Consider the following 18,376-nt stretch of genomic DNA (forward strand, 5'->3'; position numbering starts at 1 on the left):
GTCAGAATGACCATAACTCAACAGTGGCTGCATCTTTATAAATGTAAAAATTATAGATAACTAACATTGCTAAGTTAATAGTGTTGCCTTTTTATGGTTAGCTAGTTTAAACAACATAACTTGTCCTGGTCCGCTTTGTTAATCAATCAATCAAAGCTTTTATTACGGACACACACGGTCCAGAAAACAGACAGTAAGACATACAAATACAAAAAGACAAGTTAGTGTATTCTGATACATCAGTTAGGCTGTGGTAGAAGCCTTCAAAGTTTGCCCACTTGGCATATTATGTATGGCATAACTGTCATGCTGTTACATGTAACGTTATGTGTGTAAAACATAATTTATCAGACCAGAGCATTAATGTAAAGTCATATTTGTCTATTCTAGGAGCAAATAAAAAGAGACCTTCTTCAGAGACTTCTAACTAAAATTTCCCAGGCCACACAGAGACTCCCGCTGGATGTGGACTATTTGAAGTTTGTGGTCAACCAGGAGATGGTCCTTTTTAGGGCATTGTCAGGCCAGGTTGAGATGCCACAAGAGGTTGTAAACGCATTGACAGAGCTGTCCATACTTGTCAATGCAGATGACAGCTCTAATATGAGCCGGTGCCAGGTGCCAGTGATGCAAGCAGAAATGGGACGGCCAAAATATGTTGTGTCTCCTCAGCAACTACAAAGCCTGGTAGAAATGTCTCTACCAGTGTCATGTATTGCGAAACATCTGGGTGTATCTGTGAGGACAGTGAAACGGCGCATGCATGAATATGGACTTTCCATAATGCAGTGCTACAGTAACCTAACCGATGAACAACTAGATAATTTGCTGAGGTCGGTGAAGGCTAGGACACCACATGTAGGATGCAGAATGATGAAAGGGAACTCTGCAGGCCATGGGTCACCGTGTCCAGTGGAACAGAGTGTATTCCTCCATGCAACGTGTAGACTCTGTTGGTGTACTCTCAAGAATGACAAGGATGGGGTGTGTTGCAAGAAGGAAATATTCTGTCCAGGGTCCTCTGCACTTGGTGCATATCGACACAAACCATAAGCTCATCAGGTAAGACAAATATGCTTTTTCAATACAGTAAGATACATTAAAAATGAATAATATATTTTAACAAACTCAGTCACATTTTTAACACTGTTTTTGTATCAGCAAAGAAATGAAGACACATACGTCAAAGTGATAGTTAGTGTTTTTTTTCTCTCCAACAGATATGGCCTTGTTATTTTTGGAGGGATTGATGGCTTCTCACGAAAGGTAATTTCTTTTTTTTTTACCTATAATCATTACTTAAAACCAAATTAAGACCAAATGAGATAATGAAAATTCAAAATGACAGACATGGTTCTACTTCTGGATTTTACAGGTTTGAAAAATGCTTTTTAAATTTAATTTCCAGTAAATGATATTCTCTTCTCTAGATCATGTACCTTGGTGCTGCAACCAATAATAAAGCATCTACTGCACTTGATTTCTTCTTGGAGGCAGTGCAGAAGTATGGCTTCCCATTAAGGTAAGACTAAAAAAGTGTGGCTCACTGTGGTATTCATTCCTTAGTCTTTTCTTTATGTGTGACACATTCTTTTTAGGGTGAGAGGTGACCAAGGAGTGGAAAACGTTGGCATAGCGCGATGCATGTTCACCATTAGGGGTTGTGGAAGGGGGAGTTTCCTATTAGGAAAGAGTGTACACAACCAAAGGTATGTTTTCTTTATGTACTGTGAAGGGGTCACACGTCAAGAGGCCTCAAGACAGTTGCGGGTCCAATAGAAAGTTCTGCACACTCCCTCAGTATCACTGGTCACTTAGCATTTACACTGGATCATGTGACTAGTATGTGACCAGAGTGTTTGGGTGATTTAATGATGGCATCTTTGTATTTGTATGGTTATCTAATACATTCAACTAAAATGAGCTAGTGTGCTTATCTTTTGTTACAAGTTCAAGTGCAAGTTCAAATATACTGTACAACCTTGAAGGTAATTTGATGTTTTCTTTTAACAGAATAGAACGTTTGTGGCGAGATGTTTGGATGACTGTTTCAAATGTGTACTACGAGATACTTCACAGCCTTGAGGATGAAGGTGTTCTAGACCCTTCTGATAGCATCCACCTCTTCTGTGCCCAGCATGTGTTTCTTACACGTCTGCAGAGGGATCTTGATGTCTTCAGGGTGGGGTGGGATAATCACCCTCTAAGAACAGAGCAGAATCTCTCCCCACAACAACTGTGGATGATGGGGCTTCTCCGGTATCCTGTTGATGCTCCAGACTTGGCAGAGGTACTAATTTTGTTTGTGTTGATTGGTATAGTTTTGGCCACTAATCCTTTATCATAGAATATCAATTCTCACATTTAATTAAAAATGTTTTAGTCAATCATTGTTTAAACAGCTTTACAACACTGTAAAGAAATACCTGAAAACTTATTCTATGAAAAAGCTTGGAAGTATAATTCTATTTTCCACTGTATATTACACTTGTGATTAAAATTGGAGGAAGAAGATTAAGTTAATTTCATCATTAATAAAAAACTGATGTTGAAATGTGGTTTCCAATCACCAGTGTAAAATTAATGAAAAATAACAGTTAATTCTATCCAAACTGAAATAGCATAAAACTTGCTTACTACAGGGCTTAAAGTATTCCGGCACTGTGCCGGATCTCCGCCGTGCGGCCGTGAGGAAAGAAAAAAAAAACTTGCATGCGGTTTAATATTTTCGAGTCAATTGATTTCACCTACCAATCATACAAGAGGAACACAGCTCTAACACAGGGTTGAAAGTAATTTTTTTCACTTTAAGCCCTGTTACTATTATTAAAGTGATGCTTAAACTAATGGTTTAAAAGCTGAACAGCTCATATTTCTTAGGTCACATTGGATAAAAATATAAGAGTTGATACTGGCATCAGCATGCCATCATTTCTGTTCACAATCTTCTTAAAATCTGCTTGCTTTTATAGCTTCATGTTCCCTGATTTAAGTGATTATTTTTAATTTTTTTTATTTGAAATGTAGGACATTGAGGATGCAGATCTTCATTTCAACACTGCCAGTGAGCAAGACGTGACCAGTCCTGGAGTGATTCTCCCACCCATTGAATGTCCTCTCTCTGAGCAGGACATGCCAGGCCTTAGGGCCACTATTGATGTTACAGGACCATCAGATTCCTATGGGCGAGACATTTATTTGGCTGTATTGAACTACGTGCTAAATCACCGTAGATGAAAACATTTTGTATTTCATGACCAGTTCACCAGTGGACATTTAATTTGTTTTTAATGTTTTTTGTTACTGACAACCACGAAGAAACATAGTACAAACATTATTGAACTGCTGTGAGTGCTGGGTAGAAACTTATTTATGAGACAACATGATGCCAATTAACCAGACCTCTAGAAAGAAATTTCTTTTATGAAATCGTGTTGCAAGATTTCCAGTTGTATTTGTATGAAAAGCTCTACAGTACTGTCTTCAAACAAATATGTAATGTTTACTCTTGAATAATTAGTCCTGAAACACAGTAGTATTAAAACACACAGAACAAAAGTAAAAAAGGAGCAGCAACTAGTGCTAAAATGGTGTTGATAAAAAATTAACACCATGTTAAACTGTTGGCCCAGATGAAAAGCCTTAATTAGAACCTGCAAGATTTGTATGAAATGCTCTACAGTACTGTCATTAAACAAATATGTAATGTTTACTCTTGAATGATTAGTCCTGAAACACTGTATTAAGAAATGCTCATTAATCACAACAAAAGTAAAAGTAGCAACTAGTGCTAAATATTTACACCATGTTAAACTGTTGGCCCAGATGAAAAGCCTCAATTAGAACCTTTTTGAACTGGTCATAAGGCCTCATATGTCTGACAGGTAGTACAATATTCTTGGCACATGCTGAAACAACAGGGTAACATACATTGTGATGGCCAAAGTCTGCACTACAGTCATGGTTAAACTTGATCGTTACAGCAAAATCCTTCTTCTCTGAGGGAAGAAGTGGAATGTGACTTTGGCCTGTGATCCACTGTAGAAACCGGGCAGGTGTGATGGAATGCAGGCCATCTTGGTCCCCCCGCCCCTGATCCTCAGCTATGAAGCAAACAGATTATAACAAGTGTCATGTGACAATTGCAATTTTGATTTCCTAATTGTTCTTTCAATTAAATAAGTGAATTAGACAGAGGTACACAAAAGAACAGCTGGTCAAAAAAAATCTAATTGTGAGATTTCACAAGGTTTGGAAATGACACTTAGCCAAACACAATGGTTATGAATTCCATTATGTATGAATTCATTATTGGCAATAATGTCTTAATACATATAATGGTGATAAGATTTGTAAATGTGTTCATTAAGGACAATGGTTTTAGGAAAACAATAATTTCAATGTATGTTCTCTGTATATATGCTTACAGTCTTGCATACTAAAAAGTGACATATGCTGTAAGACACATTATGCTGGCACATTATACTTTTTACTATCAATATTTTTCAGGTAGAATACAAATTAAACATGTTCAATACCTACAAGCATGACTACAGGTGGTACCTGATTATTTAAAGATTCCGCAGTCACAAGCTAGAATATTTTGTCATGAAAACACTCACATTTTTCTGAGCTTTTCAATATTTGATTTGCAGGACATTAAAAACTATACCTTCAGCTTCATAAAGGAAGTCTTGAATGAAGTTGATCATCTCCGGCTCAATCTGATGCCTGGAAGTCCCTTTCTACCTCAGTTGAGGAGGATGGATGCCATGACAAACTCTGCATTGACCTATGATGAGATAAAAATCAATACATGTATATTATATGACCCTTTATATTATGAAATGGCATAGCAGTTAGGCCTTTCTTGTTGCTAATAATAAATGGTATAGTTTTGCTTACTTTTACATCTTCCCCAGGAACAAACAGGGGCTGGCAGATATCTGGGTACTGCCCAATTAGCAGAAGAAGGTCATACAGCTGCAGGCCTTCCCTCAATTGATCCAACATAGGCTGCAACCTCAGCACTGCATGGAGTATGATGGCACTACAACAGTAGAAAGGAAAGCAGTTGCTACAAAACCTTACTTGTAATGGATCTTACTGTACAAACAGACATATGTCCTAGCGTACCGAACAATGGACTCCTTGTTTTGCACGGATATAGCTCCAGTATATCCGCAATTTAAGATTTCATCAGATAGGCCTTCAATTGAATGTTCAGTTGACATTTCAACCTGAAAATAAAAAAACAGGAAGAAAATTTCTTTCCCATGTAAATACATGAAAATATTATTTGACAAGGTATTCTTGATAAACCCAGCATTTCCATCATACAGAGGTCTTACCTGGTCCAATAACCCTTGCAACTGGACATCAGCAACTGAATCCCTGTTAAGAGTAGTTGGGTTTATTTGCCCACTACAGAGGTAACTGTAAGTCCATGGGCTGAAAAGGGCCGGGGGCCCGACCTTGTGCCAAACTAACTGCCAAAATCTCTCAAACAGTCCTATTTACACAAATGAAGCTTGAATGTATTACTTGTGCTTGAAAACATTTCATGGAATGAAACAGTTTGTCCCAACTTGCATAAAATAAACCCACTTGTACAGGCCACTGTCAAAGTCAGTCAGAGAGTATCGTGGGCTCCTCTGGTGCTCTGGTCCCTCAAAGAAACGTCTCTCAATTCCTGCCATCAGTTCTATAGACAAAGGTACAAACAGCATTTACTGTGTTGGTCTAGGGTCTCCTATGTCAAGTAATAGTAGGGTTTGTCAAATTTGGGTTAGTGAGAAGACAATATTTTATTTATTTTTTAGTATGAAGGGCATTGTTCATGGTTTAAAATATAAGATTGTTCAATGGATTCAAACGTTTGTTTTTGTTTTACCTGTGAGAAATTCTTTTCGGAGCGCACCTGTGTCCACTCCTGCCTCCCCAAAGAATGTCACTTTCAGAGTAGCAGTGGGTGAATTTTTTTTTTGACGTTGCCACTGCAGTAGGCCTCTCTCCAGAATGTTTGTTCTTGAGATTTGGATGTTGAATTGTTTCTCTACATCAACTCCATCCAATACATCATCAACACTGCCAAACAAAACCCCTTATCAATAAATAAATACTAATGTTGAAAACAAACTCTGTAAAATTAAGATCCATGTCGGATAAAGATATTTATGTATTTAGACAACACAAAATGTACCTTTTGATGTGCTCCTCTCCATTGTCCTGGCTCACGGCAGTTGTCTCAGCCATTTTAAGATTGTCCTTTCTTCTACAAAAGCACAAGTGAGACATATTGGTATTAATAGAAAAAACAAGTACTTCATGTTACATATACATTTAAAACTAACATAAATATCCAACATCAAATTACCTTTCTCCACACATGCTAGCATGGATCTCTACAAACTGTGGTGTAAAGTTCAAGAAACAGATAGGACATGGAACTTTCTGATGGAGACAGAACAGTTTGAATATTAGCAATAGTGTCATACAAAACAGTTTATGTAGCCATTTCACATTGCATTACAATTACATCAAACACTGTACCTCTTCAAAAGATGTCTCGGTGTCATGGACCCATGACCCATGTCCATGACACCGAGACATCTTTTGGCTGTCTCTGAAACTATCTGGATGTCACTTTGACACTCCTAACATATAACATATGACCCAAAAATATTCAGTTATAACTCACTGAACAACAATCAAAATTTTACAGAAGGCAACATAACATTATTTCATAGCTACATTTACCTCAATATCCTCTCCTGCTAACTGAGACTCCATGCACTCTTGAACATGAAGGGCCAAAATGTGCAAAGGAAAAATCACTTTACATGTTTGGCATTGTGCTTTTGGCATGCTTTGGAATTCAATGGCATCTGGAGGTAGGGGAGTTAGGTCAAACTCATGTTGCAATGGCACAATATACAGGGTGCCCTTTCCTGCCCCTGTAACACTGCGAAGTAGGGTTCCAGTGTATCCATCAGAGTCAGGAGGAATCATTACCAGTCTCCTTTTACCCTGACCACCTGTAAATGCAACATTGTTTGGATTATTTCAACTGAGTTTGTTTGGACTAGTTATTTGAATGACAATGTATGACAATGGATATATTACTACTTTTCTCCACCTGTAGTCTTGTAGAGTAGCCAACCTCCTGTCACTCCCTTCATCTTAGGGTACTCATTTTGAAGTAGTCTAAAGAACTAAGAGAACATAACTAAGTGATGTGTTGATGCTTGAAGAATAGCCTAACACTACAATGAAAGGGAATGTTTTAAATATAAGAATTTAGGTGCAAATTTTAAATAAATTGTCTGCAATACCTCCTCGTGACTCATATCCCTGGACATGGTGAGATGTCTTTTTCCAAGCCCTGCCTGGGCAAGCTCAGACTCTTCAGATGAGTTTGGGGTTGTCTTTGAATTAATGTTCAACAGGTACACATAGAAACTAAAAGGCTTCCAGGGTTTTGTATATGGTGTGCTACAGGTCTTTGGACTCTGTCTCTTTCGCTTTCCAAGGTAACTTTTTCTTGAGAAAAATCCAGGAAAAGATCTGCACGATTGAAAAAATTCATTTAAAATAATGTTAATTCAAAATATTAACCCGGTAAATTAGTTTAAAACGAACTTGAACAATAAAATCCAAACTAAAACCTGGTCATCTCTTGTTCTACAGATGAAAATTCCTGTTCCTGCTTTTTTCCTTGCTCTTGCTGTCCCTGTGAGAGGTTCTGTGTGAGCACATTTATAAGGCTCTGTGCGGCTGCAGCCACTGTCGAGTTATGGTCATTCTGACAAACAGAGGTTAACAAAGACCACTACAGTTAAAGTCAAAAAACTTGAGCTGGACACTGAAATTGGAGTAAAAACACCAGCTAGTGTGAAGCTAACATAAGTTAATGCTAACTTTAGTGCTAGCGATGCATCATTTACAGCTTTGTCCAGCTGTCCACCTATTTTCCCTTTATGTGTTAATGACAAAAAAAATGTATAATGTCCCAAAGTATCTATTCAAAAAGGCGAATATATTTCAAATGTATTACCTGTGCGCTGGCGTCAGCGGGTTGCCTTGGCGCAGCGGACGCCATGCTGACTGCCGAGTGAATACTGTGGTGCTACATTCAAAGTCGTACGTGAAAGTGGGAGAAGTCAGCGTTCCTGCTGAACTGCACAATCTGGCAAAGTTTATAGCTCTTATGGTGTAACTGGTAGCACGTGTTGTCCAAAACTGTTTTTTAAATGGAACTTTGTCACTGGCATCAGTTTGTTTAGTAAATATCACATGTATATAGTGGATAGAAAGCATTCAGTCATAGTTCTCGCAATAACACCATTTCCTGAAGGCAACATGACTTCTGCCTTCTTTGTTAAGCTGTCACTCATAATACCACGCCCCTCTGAGTTTAAGCCACGCCCCCTACGCCAAATCGGGGCCAAAAAGTCGAAAAAAAAAGATCTGAAAGGAAAAAAGATCTGAAAATTGAAAAAAAGATTAGTTTTGTATCAGAAAAAAATAGATTCTAAAACATGAAATTTGGAACTGAAAACAAATATAAAAGTGAAAAATGAAAATTTATAATTTATTCAAAATAATTACATAATTTAATCTAAAATTTTTTCAAACTGAAAGAAAAATTGGTACACTTAATTTTTGTTTGAATACATGGTTTTATTTTTTTCAAGTTTTGACCAAAACTTAAATTTTCAATTTCAAGCTTTAGTTTTTCAACTATATATATATTTTTTTCAAATTAACAAAACATTTGGCCCTGATTTAGCTCCATAGAGGAGACCGTGAAGAAAATTGAGGTGGTGTCGCAGAGACTGGGGGAAGCTGAGCAACGGGTAGGAGAGGTGGAGACTTTCAGTATGGAAATTAATGAAACCTTAAACCAGATGCAGAGAACTCAACTCCACCTGAAATCAAAACTAACCGAACTCGAAGGGAATTCCTGCCGTAATAACATAAGGATCTACGGCATTAAGGAAGGAGCCGAGGGCACATCCGTGATCCGCTTCGTGGAGAACCTTATTCAAGCTAAACTGGGTGAGGGCACCGGTCCACATGAACTTGGTATTGAACGGGCACAGAGAGCTCTCAGGCCCAAATCAGCTGACAATGGTCCCCCGAGATCGACGATTGTTAGATTCCTGAAATACTCAGCCATCACAGTGGATGGGAATAGGGTGACCACGACTACGCAACAGCTGTCATGGATAAGAGGAGGAAATACCTCCCGATTAAGAAAGTGCTAACAGAAAAGGGAATCAAGTTCCGCACACCGATGACAAAAATGCGTGTCTTCCTGGACTCTGGGACAGTTACATATGATAACGCGGATCAGGCCGGAGATGATCTGCGAGCAAAGGGGTTACCGATCCCACCGAGACCCGAGGGCGGACCGATGGAGATGGCACGGCCCCACTCTAGCTGGGAACAGGTGAAACACCCCCGGCGTAGGGACGGCAGGGAATATCAACAAAGGATCCGAGAAAAGCTCCGCGGATTTCAACCTGAGACCGAAACGTACGCAGAGAACTGTTAATCCACACCGCCCCGACATAACACCAGTTTTCCTGAGCACAGCGTGACGTTTCCGTCTTTATTATTTTACACTGGATAGAGACGGTAGGCTACATCTCTCAGATCATCTGAATAATTTTCACTCCGTTATCTCTTCTGATTGGTGCGCTACAACTTAGTGCCTGATACATATTGAAATGCGCCTCTGTATTACCTTAAAGCTATATGTGAGTGTTGCAAGTAGATTAAGTACACAATAGAGCACATTTCTTTTCAAAGAGGGTAGGTTACCCACTGGATATCACCCTGATGATATCAGTATCATATCGGACTGGACCTACTTCACCCCTTAAAGGTTTATTTTACACACAGTGCTCTTTATCATAATACAGCATACTGGTTGTTTTTCATAGGCCAAGATTTTTAGTTCATTTTTAATAACGGTATAAGGCAGTCGGTTGGTGGTGTTTGAATGACAGCCACCCACACAAATGACTTGAGGGGGCCCCGCAACTCAGCGGCTGAAGCATCCCCCTACATAGGAGGTCCAAGAATAGCCTCTTCCATGGAAGACCATTCTCTGTTCATTGTCACGTTTTATTGCTGTGACTGTTCTGTTTTTACTGTTCATGGTTCTTCTTTGCTGTTCATAGGGGATGCGAGTGCGTATCTAGGAGAATGCCATTCTATAGTTGAGTAACAAAGAGTTTAAGGTTATCACCCTAAATGTCAATGGCTTGTCGACTCCAGTCAAGAGAAGTAAAGTCATAGCAAAAATAAAGAGGGAAAAGGCACAAATTATATTCTGTCAAGAAACCCACTTAACAGATCAGGAACACGAAAAGATAAAGAAAAAGGGTTTTAGACATACTTATTATTTGTCCTTTAAAACAGGACGCAAGAGGGGCGTGGCTATTTTGATGCCAAATCAAGCTCATTTTGAACTCCACTCAGAGATTAAAGACAAAGGGCAGGTTTATCATGGTAAAGGGCAAATTAGATGATAAGGATGTGACCCTGCTGAACGTGTATGCGCCCCCAGGTAGCAACAAAACATTTTACAAGATAATATTTGATTTAATAGCATTCCAATCTGTTGGAGTCTCAATCTGAGCAGGAGATTTCAACATGATTATGAACCCGGAATTGGACACAACTAATCAAAAAAGGAAAATCACCCCCACTGAAAGGTGGATCAGAAGGAGAATTCAAGACCTAGGTCTCATAGATGTTTGGAGGGACTTCTACCACCAAGATAGACAGTATGCCTTCTACTCAAACTGTCACAATGCATATTCAATTGACTATCTATTTGTACATAACTCGGAGAGGCACAGGTTAAAGGAATGTGAGATATATATAGAGATATATCAGATCACTTCAGTGTCCATTTAAAATTACATCTAGATACTAGACCTAAATTGACAATGTGGAGATTAAATGTAAACAGGCTAAATTGCCCTGAGTTTAAAGAGAAAATAAAGAAGGAATTAAAAACATACTTGGATTATAACGATGATGGGAATGTGAATCCAGTGATGCTGTGGGACTCTGCCAAAGCAGTCCTTCGGGGGAAGATCATATCAGAATCTGCATTCATTAAAAAGATGAAAACTCAGAAACTCTTAGACCTGCAGAAACAGCTAACAGAATTGGAACAACAGCATAGTAAGAGCAAAGACCTACAATTACTAAATAAAGATGATACCACTCAAACAAGAAATAGACAAGATTTACTGTGATGAAGTAGTGAAAAATCTCAGGTTTACAAAACAGAGGCGGGCTCCAAAGCATCTAAGCTGCTAGCCTGGAGGCTGCAAAAACAGCAATCAGAGAGCACAGTCTATAAGATTAGGGATCCTACCACTAAAAAAGTTACACATAGACTAGAGGGTATACAAAAAGCATTTGAGATTTTTTACCCTCTATACCCAACCCACACCATTTGACCCCGCTAGAGTAGAAGAGTTCCTGAGCCAATTGGATCTGCCCTCCCTGGGGAAATTGCAAAATGAAAACTTAAAAGAAATATCAGTGGAAGAAATTGATAAGGCAATCTCCTCCCTGAAGTCCTCTAAGTCTCCAGGGACAGATGGATTTCCAGGAGAATGGTACAAATCACTGAGGGAGCAGTTGATACCAATACTACATAGAAGCTTCAATTATACCTTGAGGGAGGGGGTCCTCCCCCCATCTTGGAGGGAGGCTACTATCTCAGTGATTCCAAAAGAGAGTAAGGACCTGAATTAATGCGGATCATATAGACCCATCAGTGTTTTAAATCAAGATTACAAATTATAGGCAGCTATTTTAACTAAAAGAATGGAGGAAGTGATGCCTTTTCTAATTGATGAAGACCAAACCGGGTTTACTAAAGGTAGACAGACTCAGGACAATATAAAGAGGACACTCCTCACTATTGAATATATAAAAAAGGAGAAAATTGGAGCTATCCTACTTAGTATGGATGCGGAAAAGGCATTTGATTGGTGGGGTGGGAGTTTCTTTATACAGTTATGGGAAAATTTGGCTTGCATGATAAATTCATTAAAGGCATCGAAACACTGTACACGTCCCCCATAGCCAGAATCAGGGTAAACGGAGGCCTGTCAGGATTTACTCACCTGCAACGTGGCTGCCGCCAGGGCTGCCCAGCCAGCCCATCGCTTTTTAATCTTTTCATCGAACCTCTTGCTCAAGCCGTAAGGCAGAACCCCGAACTGGAGGGCATCACAAGAAAAGGTAGAGAATACAAAATATGCCTCTATGCGGACGACGTCTTGGTCAGCCTAAAGAATCCAGAGTCGGGAATACCGAGATTAATGGATTTCCTGCGGATGTATGGAACCCTGTCAGGCTACAACCTTAATGTTGATAAAACGTAAGCCTTGATGCTCAATTTTATACCATCATTAGATCTTAAGGATAAGTACAAGTTCAGCTGGGACTCTACCTCTATTAAATACTTGGGCGTTAACTTAACAAAGGACATATCACAGTTATTCTTGGAAAATTATAATAGTATTAATTCACGGATAAGGGAAGACCTAGGCCCTTCCCCTGGAACTTGGCAACAGAATCCTGACAATAAAGACAAATATCTTTCCCAGATTACTTTATCTGTTTCAGTCCCTACCAATTTGTGTCCCTGATGGTCAGTTTAGAGAATGGGATAAGATGATATCCCGTTTTATTTGGAATGGCAAAGCCCCCAGGGTGAGATATAAGACTTTACAACTGCCAAAGTGCAGTGGGGGGATGGGCTTACCAAGACTCAAAGATTATTATTTAGCGGCACAAATAAGACCACTGTTGCTTTGGTGCAATAAAGACTACTTTGCAAATGGAAGGATATGGAGTTATCACTGTCAGACAGACCTATACAGGGGTTATTAGGATGCCCAAAGTTGGCTAAACAATATAATATCCCGAGCCAGTGGGTTCGATTCTCTATAGAAACCTGGTTTGACCTGGTGAAACAACTTAACATTCAGAAAGAAATTCAAGTTTTAATGTGGCCAACCCACAACTCAGATTTCAAACCAGGTATGAGTGATGGAGGCTTCACTCAATGGGCGAGGAAAGGGCTCTCCTCGCTATGCCTACTAGTCGACAATCAGAATTTCTTAGACTTTAAAACCATCTCAGACAGATACGGCCTTGCTCGGCAGGATTTTTATAGGTATCTCCAACTCCGGCACTACTTTGATAAGAACATTAAAGGACTTACACAGGAAAATACATCAGGCATTACCAAAATGTTCATCAAAGCCTATAATACAAAACTGCCCAGAAAGATCATTGGGGAACTATACAGACATATAGATGAATTTAGAGGCCACTTAACATACTATATCAAGGCGAAATGGGAAAAAGAATTGGGAACTGTAATTACTTCTGACGACTGGACAAATATAATTAACACACAAATCACCACTACGGCCTCACAACTGTGGAGAGATTTCTCCTGGAAAAATTGTATCAGATTCTTTATAACACCAAAGCAAAAGTCTAGGCAGACAGGACTACTACCTACATGTTGGAGAGGATGTGGACATGGTATGGCGAATCATACACACATATTTTGGGGCTGCCCCATTCTTAAACCCTTCTGGGGAGGAGTGGAAAGCATAATTAGAGAAGTCTTTCAGTATAATTTTAACTTGACTTGCTTATCATTCTACCTGGGTAACATGGACACTAAATTACCAAAGAAAGACCGATACCTCCTAAAAATCTTCACGGCTGCGAGAAAAAAAGCCATAACAAGAAAATGGCTCAACACAGAACCTCCCACGGTTAACCAGTGGAGATTCATAATTAAAGATATCCAAACTATGGAACTACTGACTTTTAGCCTCAGACTACAAAGGGACAAAGGTGATGCCCTCTGGGAAAAATGGAACGCCTATATTACAAGATGGGGGGATAGCCTGCCTTGATGCCTTGTATTTTTTGGCTAAGAAAAACACTGACCATATAGCTGTAATCAATGGCGATCTACTCTCATCCCCACAGTTCTCTCATGTTTCGTTCTTGTACATGTGCGCAAGTGTGTGTGTGTGCAAATAGGAGTATGTTTTGATTTTTTGGACATATGGGTGTAAGTGAACACGTGCTCGCTTGTGTTAATGTGCGCAGGCATGTGTGTGCCTTTTCAGTTTTTCTGTTTTTGTTTCCCGTTTTTCCCTTTTTTGTTGTTTCTTTTACTTCAGTAAAGGCACTTCGTGGCTAGCATTTGATTTATATTATCTCATCATATTGTAACCATACTTACTGGCATTTACTGTTTTGCTGCCACCCGTGCTTTGTATAAAAACCTGGAAAAAATTAAGTATAAAAAAAATAAATAAAGAATGTCACCAAATTCGGTACAGAGCCTCAGAATGGCATGTCAAACAATAATCTCAAGGTTTGTGTTGATAGCATGAACTGTGGCTGAGAAATTGCAACTGTAAATTTTCCATTTACATTCATTGAGTAATAGGCCAAAACACCTCTAACTTCATTATAACTCCCCCTAATGGCTCATCTTCACCAAATTTGGTACACAGTCACAGAGCAGCATAGCAAACAATCATCACAAGTTTCATGTTGATAGCATTTGTGGTGGCAGAGAAATTGCAATTGCGAATTTATCATTTACATACATAGACTTATTGGCAAAACGCGTCTACGTTCATCATAGCGCCCCCTAATGGCTGATCCTCACGAAATTTGGTACAGAGCATCATTGTGGGATGTTGAACAATGATACTAAGTTTTGCTCTGATACCTATTCCCCAACGCCAGTCCCCACTGGCGCGAGTCGCACCTGACAACACTAAGAGCCCACGAAAGCGGAGCCCACGAAAGGAGAACCCAAAGCACGATGGCGGCGAGGCAAAAGTCAGGAAATTTGACCAAGTGCGAGGTCCAAAGTCTGTAGTGAAATGCAATTGCAAATTTCCTCTTCATTGCGTAAAAGGCCAAAACACTTCTACCTCAATTATAGCGCCCCCTAAAGGGCGATCATCACCAAATCTGGTGGAGAGCCGAGTGGCATGTCGAACAATAATCTCAAGTTTTGTGATGATAGCATTTACTGCCGCAGAGATATTTCCATTGCAAATTATTACCATTTAAATACACTGACTTATTTGCCAAAAGGCCTCTACGTTCATTATAGCGCCCCCTAACGGCCGATTTTCACCAAATTTGATCACATGATAACCATGGTCAGATATTAGTGCTCAGTATTCAAAAATCCTAGTACAATGACTTATGTTAATTAAAAGAGAGTTTGTACAAATACTACTTTAGATCTACTCATGTCCCTGAACTGATAACCTTCCATTTTTCTCACTATACCATGCAATCCCAAAACCAGAGAAGTTACAAACCAAAGCTTTCCAAACATTTTCACACACATAAAAAAAAAAATCCATTTAGTAATATATAACACAGTGACACTTTGCTAATTTTGTTTGGTCTTTCTAAACAATGACTGCATATATAAACATCACCACTGAAAAATTTAGTTTGAACGGACAATTAGTCAGAAAGTTAGACACTAATGGTAGCAGTGAATGTAACCTGCACATAAGAAGGTATAGCTATGTGGTTTTCCTGAAAATGTTTCTATTAATTATGACACTGCTATAGTAGATTGTACAGACCAGATTGTCCAGGGCAATTTTCCTTGGAAATGACTGCAGTTACTTGGCTGCTAGAAATTTGAAGTAGAGTTGAGCCGGATACTCGGCTGAAACGAGTATCCGGTACGGATAAAGCACTTTTGCCGAGTACAAGTATCATACGAGTAATACGAGTCAATATCTGTGCTCGGATTGAATAAAAATCCTCATTGGGTAGCTGACTGCGTCTGCGTTCTGTGATAGGCTAGTCACACAGAGCCCCGCCCCTACACACTCGCTCAGCTCACTCCCACACAGAACACTGAGAAGAGAACTCTCTCTCTCTCTGTCTCTCCCTCAGTCACTCAGGTTCGTGGGTCTTTTCCGTTAACGTTTAGGGTTTCTTCAGCTTCAGGTTTGTTTTTTACTTTGGTTTGTAGTACTTCCTTATTAACCAGTAGAGTTCTGGTTAACGTGGGTTTGTTCAGACGTGGTGCTTGGTAGAATGTGACTCGCGTTGCGTCTCTGCCTGTCGGAGATTTTTTTTCTTTTTTTAAACCGTCAGCTGGCTCTAACCAGTTCACGCGAGTGTCTGACACTGTCTTGCTGTATTTCATAAAAAAAATAAAAGAAGTAGTGATATAAAACTATATTACAAATTAATTAGCTACACACACACTCTCTCTCTCTCTCCCTCTCTCTGCCGGTCATAAGTGTTTTGTTTTTTATAAACCGTCAGCTGGCTCTAACCAGTTTTTTTGACTTCATGCACTGAGTGTCTGACACTTTCTTGCTGTATTTTATAAATAAAAATAAAGGTAGTTGTGGTATAAATAGTTCATTTGTTATCGTGATCAAAACCATTGATCTGAAGCTCAATGCTGATGCTGTCATGTAAATAGTTTTCTAATCAGCAATAAATATAACAATTTCTGATCAACCCATATCAATTGCATGCTTAAAATAAAATACTGGTTAAAGCCCCGCCCATTTCAAGGCAACCTGACACACTTCCGGGTTAGGCCCCGCCCAGTCCGAGTACAGATACAGATAATTCATATGGTTAACAGATACAGATAATGCTGTACTCGCTCATCTCTAATTTGAAGTATAAAAATGTTTTTATGCAAGACAAGAAAACGGAGCAGGACTAAACAAGATCTGTAACATGTGCATGTGTAACATGTGTATGTGTAACATGTGCATACATACCACAGACAGAAAGATCAATTGTATCGAGGTTCCTTCCCGTGAAGGTGGAGGCGCCTTGTTCCATTGCAAATAGAAGCTTGCTTATCTTGGCAATTTGAAATGCTGTCTGTAAAGGTCACGGTGAACTCTGATGTCATGCCCCATGGACCTTGCAACTTGTTCTCCCTCAGATCCAGCAGTTGGCAGTGTGGCAACCTGTTTTCTTAGTTTAGTTGACCTCAGGAGTTCAGGGTTTTCTCCTCCGCTTTTCTCTGCATATTTTCGCAGACAGTCACACTCTCGTATGTTCGTCATCACACCGGGTCTTGCAAAGAGATAGGGATTTTCAGCAAGAACACCAGCTTCATCTCTCCTTTTAATCAACAAGTACATGGACTCCCTCATTTTGTCTGTCAAGAAAACAGGTACTTTTCTCTCTCTTTTTCCGCATACTTCTATGCGAGTTAATCGCTTGCTCAGCTCTTTCTCCAGTGGTGACAGGGTTACATAAATGTCCTCGTTTATGGGATTTGTGCTTCCTTTCTTGTAGGCTTCAAGTGTCAAGCGTGAGGCTTCCCCCTCACGTCGCTTGTTGAAGACGATGACCTGTGCTAGTACGGTCTCATTTAGTGTCTTGTATGCTGTTAAACTCAGCTGTTGCCTCAATTCCCCTCTTGCTTTGTCTTCTACCATCATGAGATGATCCCTCAGCGCAATCACATTTTTGGTGAGGGGGATGTCCTCTTTTTTATTCCATCTCTTTTCTTGGATAGTTTGGTGAGCAATGACAGAAACATTGTTTCTCCAGTTTCTTTCCAAAAGTTCCAAGAACTTTTTTGACTTCTCTTCCTGATCATCATCATGCATAAGAGCCTGCCCAATCTGTACCTCTACAGCTTCTTTAAGACAGAATCCAATTTTAACAGCTGTTGAAGGTTTCCCATACTCATTTTTGCCTGGGCTAAACTTGGTAAGCCTCTTTACTGCACTGACAACAAGCTGAAATTTTGATGGGGCACATACATCTTCCAGACTCCTCACTGTTTTGTCCATATCTTTAGCAGCCAACATGAATCGGCCAAGCTCCCTCATCCTTTGTGCAACGTACTGGTGCCTGGACTTCACACGGACGTGTTTTGCATAGAGTGAATCTCCATATTCGCAAATCAAAGAATCACTTCTGATGTGAAAGGACACATCATCTTGTCTCATGTTGTTTATGATACCCTGACATCCATTGGAAGAAGCAGTTATTGGAAGGAGGCGTGCAGCACGACTTTGTACTGCTCCTCTTGTCTTTTTTTCGTCTACTAGCACCATGAGTTTTTGCTGTTGCATGATGACTGATGTCTCCACAAATCCTTTTTTGCAAACATTCCAAAACAAAATGTGCAAGGGAAATAATCCGTAACAGAAGCTTTATGAGAGGGCTGCTTACATGTCACTAGTTCTCCTGTGCCTATTGCCAGGACTTTGCTATTGTGCTTAAAATCACCTTTATTTCGCAGTTGTTCCAAAAGAACCTTTCTTTC

The 18,376-nt window shown here is 39.6% G+C and overlaps 1 protein-coding gene and 2 long non-coding RNA genes across 3 annotated transcripts; 1 reads left to right on the forward strand and 2 right to left on the reverse strand.

The window, feature by feature from the left end:
- Nucleotides 1-979: 979 nt before the first annotated feature.
- LOC120543616 lies at nt 980-4,000 on the forward strand. Its single transcript, XM_039776756.1, has 5 exons — nt 980-1,062; nt 1,221-1,266; nt 1,431-1,522; nt 2,014-2,290; nt 3,028-4,000. The coding sequence occupies exons 1-5, from the start codon at nt 980-982 to the stop codon at nt 3,235-3,237; spliced, it is 708 nt and encodes a 235-aa protein (XP_039632690.1). The 3' UTR covers nt 3,238-4,000.
- Nucleotides 4,001-4,763: 763 nt separating this feature from the next.
- LOC120575662 lies at nt 4,764-5,450 on the reverse strand. Its single transcript, XR_005642029.1, has 4 exons — nt 5,352-5,450; nt 5,137-5,240; nt 4,906-5,050; nt 4,764-4,792 (listed from the first exon to the last, which is right to left on the reverse strand). It is a non-coding gene; the product is annotated as an uncharacterized LOC120575662 (long non-coding RNA).
- A 598-nt stretch (nt 5,451-6,048) lies between these two features.
- LOC120575669 lies at nt 6,049-6,455 on the reverse strand. The gene is made up of 3 exons (XR_005642038.1): nt 6,377-6,455; nt 6,203-6,274; nt 6,049-6,087 (listed from the first exon to the last, which is right to left on the reverse strand). It is a non-coding gene; the product is annotated as an uncharacterized LOC120575669 (long non-coding RNA).
- Nucleotides 6,456-18,376: the final 11,921 nt, after the last annotated feature.

This window comes from Perca fluviatilis, chromosome 16 (genome assembly GCF_010015445.1).
Source record: "Perca fluviatilis chromosome 16, GENO_Pfluv_1.0, whole genome shotgun sequence".
NCBI classification, from domain to species: domain Eukaryota; kingdom Metazoa; phylum Chordata; class Actinopteri; order Perciformes; family Percidae; genus Perca; species Perca fluviatilis.

Coding starts and splice junctions, on each gene's coding strand:
- LOC120543616 (XM_039776756.1), top strand. CDS start 980: ATGGGGTGTGTTGCAAGAAGGAAATATTCTGTCCAGGGTCCTCTGCAC. Junction 1,063..1,220: donor ACAAACCATAAGCTCATCAG/GTAAGACAAATA, acceptor TCTCTCCAACAG/ATATGGCCTTGTTATTTTTG. Junction 1,267..1,430: donor TTGATGGCTTCTCACGAAAG/GTAATTTCTTTT, acceptor TCTCTTCTCTAG/ATCATGTACCTTGGTGCTGC.